General features: G+C 47.9%; 1 protein-coding gene across 1 annotated transcript in view; it reads left to right on the top strand.

Moving 5' to 3' along the window:
* Positions 1-1,840: 1,840 nt before the first annotated feature.
* The window catches only part of samd1b (sterile alpha motif domain containing 1b), a gene marked incomplete at its 5' end in the record, with an annotated part of 19,572 nt that continues 13,912 nt past the window's right edge, over positions 1,841-7,500 (top strand). The window contains 2 exons of the mRNA XM_080842351.1: positions 1,841-3,058; positions 7,080-7,356. Coding sequence (XP_080698477.1) covers positions 1,841-3,058; positions 7,080-7,356 — 1,495 coding nt within the window. The remainder of the gene's footprint in view (positions 3,059-7,079; positions 7,357-7,500) is intronic.

The raw sequence follows: 7,500 nt of genomic DNA, 5'->3' as shown, positions 1-7,500 counted from the left end.
CTGTGCAAAGATTGCCATGTACAGAGTTTTAGATGGGCGAAAACCTTATAGGATCAGGCTTGAAGGGACGATGGTGTTCTGCATCGGACTACCCTGCAGAAATCCGTCCTATAAAAAACAACGTACTAACATAAGCAGAGGGCTTCGGTCCTTAGAGGCTGTTCAGCTGAAAGCGAAATTTAATAAATGGACTGGAGGCTTGCCATATCTGTCCGTCACGGTTGATGAGGAGGACCGTCCATTTGTGCGGCATAGTTCGATCTTTCCTCACGCTCAAACAACGCCTTTCCATGTCCTCCCCCCGCACGCTCGCGTGTTCGTGTGTGTGCGTGAGCATAGCCTAGCGTTTGTGTGTGCATGTTGATGGGTGTGTGAGCGAGCAGCCTGGCCACGAAGACGCCGCGCGCTTTTTAGCGCTCCGTTGCATAACTTCTGACAACAGGGTGCTGTTGGACTGTCGTTGCCCCTCCCCCGCTCCCCAAACCTCAACTCCGCCAGCGCGACAAACGCATGTCTTTAATCTGATTGAGCAAAAAGACCGGCCCGCTAACAACCCCCACGGCGCGCCCCCGATTCAGTACTTCTCCTGCGTCACATCATCGCGGTGATCACAACGCGCGTTTGGTCAACAACAATGTGACAGTGGTGAAGCTGGTAAACACACCTTTGATCGGAGTGTGTCCCTGTGTATGTGTGTGTGTGTGAGGCTATCACCGGAAAACCTGGGCAAACAATACGTCAATGATTAGTCCACGATTTCTTTGTTTTTGTGTTTTATTCCACGTGGTCGCGTTTCACTTGAGTTAAGCACACGCACTACGATTACCACGTGCTTTGTTATGAGAAAAGTTTAAGCTTATTCTTTGTTTAAGTTGTTATGGTCCGTTTTCATGATGCTAATTCTTCCCCAAAACGGGTAAAACGTTGGCTTGCAGCTGTCGCACTTTTGGGGCGGGACACTACTGGCACCATCGAGTCTTTTATTTGAACACTCTCCTTGGGTTGCGTCCGAAAACACAATGTGTGTGTGTGTGTGCTGTGTGTTTGTGTGAGAGAGAGAAGTAGAGAAAGAGTGTGTGTGTGTGTGTGTGTTTGTTTGTTTAAAACAGAGAATACATGTGTAGTATTTTACTAACGAGTATCATTCCAATAAAGTTTTACTTGTTAAAATATGACGTTATCTGGTCCGAGTTTTATTTTTTAATAACGAAGTGTGACTATGAACACTGGCCTCAGTCGATTTGATAAGACTTTTATAAAACAGCATGGGCCTACGCATGTGAGAAGAAGGCATCACGGATGGTTATTTCAAATGTAACCAAACAGGAACAAATATGCTTCATGCAGAAAATAAACGATGATATTTCATTATTTATTTGACATCAGCATCTAGCCTACACAATCTTAAAAAAAAGAAGCCTGTCGCATGATTGGTTTTGTGGTTGACTTTGACAATTTCATGAGATGCAAGAAATGGTTCGTATTAAATCTCGGGCTGATTGGTTTGTTGACGAAAGAATAACGAGGTCAGTAGCCTAAATATTAGGGGTGAGGATTGAGCCTGAACAAAAGACAGCGTGGTAAGGTGCGCAAAAATATGTTATCTCCGCAATACCACCTTAAACAGCGTTACCGCGCCGTGTTGGACTGTAGTGGAGTGCGTCCCTTTTTTTTCTCTGTCAGTCCACCTTAAGCGCACATCGTGGCCAACGCAGGCGTACAGCAAGGCTTCCGCTTCATTCCTAGCCGGGCTCGGAGCGGATCGGAGCTTTCAGCGTCACTTCGGAGACAACAAAACCGAGACGCTCGGGCCAAACCCAACGAAACCCACTCGGAAAACATGTCCGAACCCAAGTACCGCGACTGGATCTTGGAGACTATCGATTCGCTGCGTTCTAGAAAAGCCAGACCGGACCTTGAGAGGATATGTCGAATGGTCCGAAGGAGACACGGGTCAGACCCAGATCGGACCCGTGCAGAACTGGAGAAACTGATCCAAGAACAGACAGTACTTAAAGTTAGCTACAAGGGCTCGATTTCCTACCGGAACGCCGCGAAAGTGCAGAGGAAAAGCCGAAAAAAGAGTGAGCTCACGCCCGACCGCAGTAGCGGCAGCGGCGAGTCACTGGGCGAACCAGCCAAACACGCCACTTTCAACAACAACGGCGACAGCGCGCACAGCCTCACGGACCAAGAGGAGTTTGGAGACAAGGACCCCGAGTCCACGGGGGCGAGGCAGAACATTGACCCCCACCCCCCGGCCCAAGCACTAGCCCCAGCCGCCGTGCAGGAGAGGAGCGAAACGATTTTGCCTCAGTCTAGCGGAAACAGTTGTGTCAGTTGTGGCGCAACGGACTGCACTGTCGGGAGCGGCTGTGGCGTGACGGCAAGTGCACCGAAAGACAAGAGATTAATGCCACAAGCAGGGGGGGAATGCGACTCGCCCGACCACTCCAAAGACACGAACAAGGACGACGTGTGTGATGCTGCCGCGAGTCAACACGACACCAAGTCAGCAGGGCGAGGGGAGACGCACTCGCCCAGCCGCGAGGACAACGGAGATAAGGCAAAGAAAACTTGCGCGAGTGCTAGTTCGAGCAGCAGCAGCAGTAGCAGTAGCGGTGATGTCGGCAACAATAACCACCTCAGCCGAAACAAGCAACCGCAACCGACGCTCAAACCTAAACTCCGAGTCGGCACAACGCGGGCGGCGAGTGAGAGCGAAGCGTCAGACCCAGCCAACGCCGATTTGGGCGACAGGCTGGTGGAGTCTGTGCGAAGTCTGACGGAGCGGAGTCGGGCGACCACTGCAACACGGGGCCCCACTCCGCTCGGGCTGAAGGAGATCCTCGGCTACATGAGTACACAGAGCGGATTGGGCGAGGAGAAGCTGACCCGCAGCCGAGTCAAAGCCGTGCTGGAGCGAGAGGTGGCGAGGGGTCGCCTCAGACGGACCCACCTCGGCCACATTGCCCTCCCCACGAGGGGGATGGGGGCGGCCAAACCATCCGCGAGACTTCTGAAGAGCGCACTGCAGGATAGACAGCTCGCGAAGAAGGTAACTTAATATTACCTACACGTCCTGAGCTCGCCACGGCGTTACACCCTGTCTGTCCATAAATAAATGATCACACACCTCTTCTTTTCTTAATAGCTAAGACATGGCACGTTCGCATAGTCTGATTTCCGCCTCCGTGTGTCTCCCCCCCCCCCCATAACTAACCTGCCTCACATGCAAACTATTTTCATGGCGCGGCTTAAGGCCCGACCCACGTCAATCTCGGTTTAAAGGGATGTCTCTGTGTGTGAGTGTGTCTGAGTGTTTGTGAACGGGTGGCTCACGAGCTGACTGGGCTCTAGGGAGCGTGGGTCCAGCTAAAGAAAAAAAAAATGCCAACACTGCACAACACTCGCTTTGCGAGACCCGTAACTGTATGTGTGTGCGAGAGAGCAAGAGAGTGATCGGTCGGTTGTGATTTAGTGTGTGTGAGCACAAAAGGTGCATCGCGTGAGCACAGCTAGCGCCCGTGAGTACAAGCTGGCGCGGCCGCCTCTCTTGTTCTGTACGAGGATCCACGCACACACTCACACATGCGCGCGCCTCGAGGTAGAGAAAGACATAGGAGAGAACATCGTTATTAAACCCGCAGTAGAAGCAACAACGTGACTCTCCCGAATGTAATTTTTCTTCAGACTGCGCTGACGGGTGGACCTCGACGGTGTTGCGCTGTCGTTAACTATTTGTCTGTTTATGTCAAATTTTCGGGGGGAAAGTTGTGCTGGATGTTTTTCACTAGGCGGTGTCCGTAAGTTAGAAGCGCTCTGAAGAGAAGGAGGGGTGTCAGGAGAAGAGGGGAGGGGGCAGGCTGTGAGACTCGCGCAGTTCCCGGGCGAGCCTCCGCTCGCTCAGTGCAATACCTCGGTCATGCGAGGTAAAAAAAAAAAAAAAGCACGCGCGAATGGCGGAAACTCGGTACGGGTAGAGGCGAGAGCCCTAACCGCTGATGTTGGTTTAAGCCTCTTATTTCCGTTTGTGCGATTCAATCCCACTACCCATCTCTGCTAAGTGCGTTACATCGTCGCCCCGTCCAGTTCCTATTCTCTTTTGACTGATCATGTTTTGTGTTTACGTATTTGTGAAGGGAAGGGGGACACCTGAGTAGGCTATTGGCTGTAAAGGTGATAGATAGATGAGTGGACGATAGATAGATTAGTGGAAAATAAATGCCGTGAAGCCTCCTGCTAAGGGGAAAATGTGGAGCGTATTTAGTTGCGACATTGTGTAGGTCACATCCCGGTCCCTTCAAAAGCACACACGTTCACGGTGTTGTAAAGCGCTTGGGACTGAAGGGGTAATGAGGAAACGGACGTTTCAGGGGCACGCAAGCTCACTGGTGTGTGTGTGTGTGTGTGTGTGTGTGTGTGTGTGTGTCAGTGTAAATTTGTATGTTTTGTGTGCGTGTGTGTGGAGGGGGTTGCGCCGGGCTGACATTTTTACTCTGAAAAAAAAAAGCACGGTGCTGAGTAATATCGCACGGATGACACCGTCTGCCGTCCGTCAAAACAGTATCTAGAAGCGAAACCAAGCAGATAAACTGCTTTTGACATTTCTCTTTCTGCACTTTATGTCTCATGCATATCACCATACCGATTCCGTTTAGCTGGGTTCAGTTGATGAATCCAAGCTGTAGATCACCTCATCGGAGAGCGAAGCCAGACAATCTGGTCCACCAATGCAGCTAACCTAATTATTGCAGGCTATTTCGTTCCCAAGGCGCAGCTTAAGCGAACAAACAAAAAACAAATGTAAACTAGAATGCGTTTCGTGAACGAACTGCGAGAGTGTGCTTGCTCTGTGACAGAGAGAACAAGTGCCTATGAATTAACATGTATTTACATCTACTCAATCAGTGTAGTGGGGCCTTCTTCCAATATATTTTAGCAAGCAACCAAGCTCAACCATTATATTTTGGCTCCACTGACGTTTAGACATATGAGGGTATCTCAGAGTTTCGTTATACTGACTTACTGAGCTAAGTGAATTGTTGAAATTGCTATCTTGGTAAAAGGAAACATCTCTGCAACAATATTAGAATGAATGCGGTTACATAGCCAGCTTTACTTAAAGTTTATTGTAAGATAGGCCTATAGCCTATGTTAGACTTAATGCAGTTAGAGTTAGTCTGTAGGTGTAGTATCAAACGTAAGCAACACTTTTACTGTATAGATAGAGAGCACGTGTATCACATTGGTTTATAGTCTGTCAAATTAGTTCTAGTTATTGGTGTTCGTTGCCATACAAAGTTAGTCTTCTCTTATAAGCCTAGGTAGTACATCTGATTAGCAACCATGAATTGCAGATTAAGGGGTCCCCTATCTCAGTGTTCATTTTGGCAGCTATTTTTAGATTCAGTCTTAAGACAAAAATGCATATTAGTTTTAGTCACATTTAGTCATAGTTATCCTTCTTAGTTTCAGTCTAGTTTTCGAAAACTCATTACAATTTAGTCTAGTTTTAGGCACATTTAAAATTCCATATTATAGCCACATTAAACTCATTCCCTTCCCTTCTCAGGCCCAGGGACCTCCTGTGTTGTGTCAACTGCATAGTAGTCTAGCTTGCAGTACTTACATTGTGGATGCAATTAGTCTCCAAGATACAGATCTCATGCCTACAGCTGAATTCGAATTTGTTTGTAATAAATAATCGAATGTGATGATGAAGTACGGTACGCAGCGTCTTAACTGAAGCTCAACTCAACTATTACAGCAGCTAGCTTGCCGCTAACGCTAACTGAAAACACATCGGAACACAGTGGCTAGCTAGGTAGCTAGCTGCTAATAAGTAACATATATAAGTAACACATCAGCAGTAATGAATCAAGTGTACTGATATTAAATGTACTACTAACATGCCATTCTTAAATTAAAGCCAGTGACATGATGGTTAACGATTAACGAGTTAACGATGGATACCGACAATTAGCATACCTAGCTAGGTAGCATTACCATTGGATTTCAATGGCAGTTATGCTAGCTCTGGCTATCCAGTCAAAGGAGCCTTGTTTCTGGACACGTATCACTTGACGAGCGAGGGCAATACAGTCATCTGGAAAGTTTAAAATGATACTAAACGAAGGGAAATCTACTGTATGGAGAATTTTCTGCTCAGTAGACAATGCAGATTCTAATTAGGCTGGTGGATATGTCCAATGTAAGAAGTGTGAAGTTTTAATGAAATATGATTGATGCAACTGTCATTCTCCATAACAACTTGGATTAACCTGGATGGCTGGATGAAGTTTCAGACCGAACGTCAAAGATCTTCAATGGTAAGACTTGTCGGTTGTGCCTCTGTTGGTGTCTCGTAAAACGTGAATTTTATTAAAGCATAGCGTGTGTATTGTGTAGCTATTTCATTCCGAGATTGCAGGGGAGTGAAATGCTCCGCTCTGCTGCTGGTATACAGACTGCCGGAAAGGTTAACAAACGGAATGAAATAGCTACACATTACACACGCTATGCCTTAATAAAACCCACGTTACTCACATACTGGTTAACACTGTTAGAGCGGGTGTATAAACTGTACCTGAAACTGTTGCCACTACATTCGTTTTAATATTTTGCACTCTCTATCTAACCACTTCTGGCATTTAAGAGAGCTTCTCCTATGTCAACTGATCTAATGTCAGTTGGCTAGAGTGCGTGACGTCACAATGGCTCAACCTTCCCCATGTTAGTCAATGAGAGAAAAAGGGGATGAAAAAGAGGGATAAAAAAGGAGTGGCAAAGAGTATCGCCACGAAAAGTCATAGCAGCTTGCACCGGATCGGGCCGGACGTTTTGGTGTTTGAATGGCGTCTCTAGCTCAATCGGGCGAGGAGTAGTTAGCTGCAAGAAAAACGTACGGAATAAATAAATAAATAAAGAAAACTTGACGATAACAATACTGTGCTTCCCTTCGGGCAAGCACACTAATAAAAATCAATTCAATGACATGGCTGTAGTAAAGGAATTATTGTCATTTGCGGTGAGGGAGTGGTGGTGTAATGAGGTATTGTGATCTCCTCTGCTGACAGGTGGAGATGAAACCAGAGGAACAGCCGATGGTGGTGGACAGCACAGTGGCGGGACGGGAGAGGGAGGAGGAAAGGAAAGAGAAGGAGGTGAAGATAGAAAATAAGGTGGGGGGAGAAGCACAGGTGCCGCCTGCTGCGGGAACCGCGGATGTCAAGGGTCACGGTGACACCATGGTGGCGAAGGCAGTGCCCCAGCCCTCACCCACCGCCACCCCCACCCCCGCCCCTGCCACCCTCAACCACACTGTCAAGATAGAGGCCCAGCCGAGTGAGGAAGGTAAGGAGAGTCTCTGTGTGTGCTTGCATGTGAGTGTGTGTGTGTGTTTGTTTGTATGTGCGTGTGTGTGTTGGTGTGTTTGCCTGTGTGTGTGTGTTTGTGTGTGTGTGTTTGTACGTGCGTGTGTGTGTTGGTGTATTTGCC

The sequence above is a fragment of the Sprattus sprattus genome (genome assembly GCF_963457725.1).
Source record: "Sprattus sprattus genome assembly, chromosome: 1".
NCBI lineage: Eukaryota > Metazoa > Chordata > Actinopteri > Clupeiformes > Clupeidae > Sprattus > Sprattus sprattus.
Note: the sequence above shows the minus strand (reverse complement) of the source record. Positions and strands in the feature narration are given on the sequence as shown.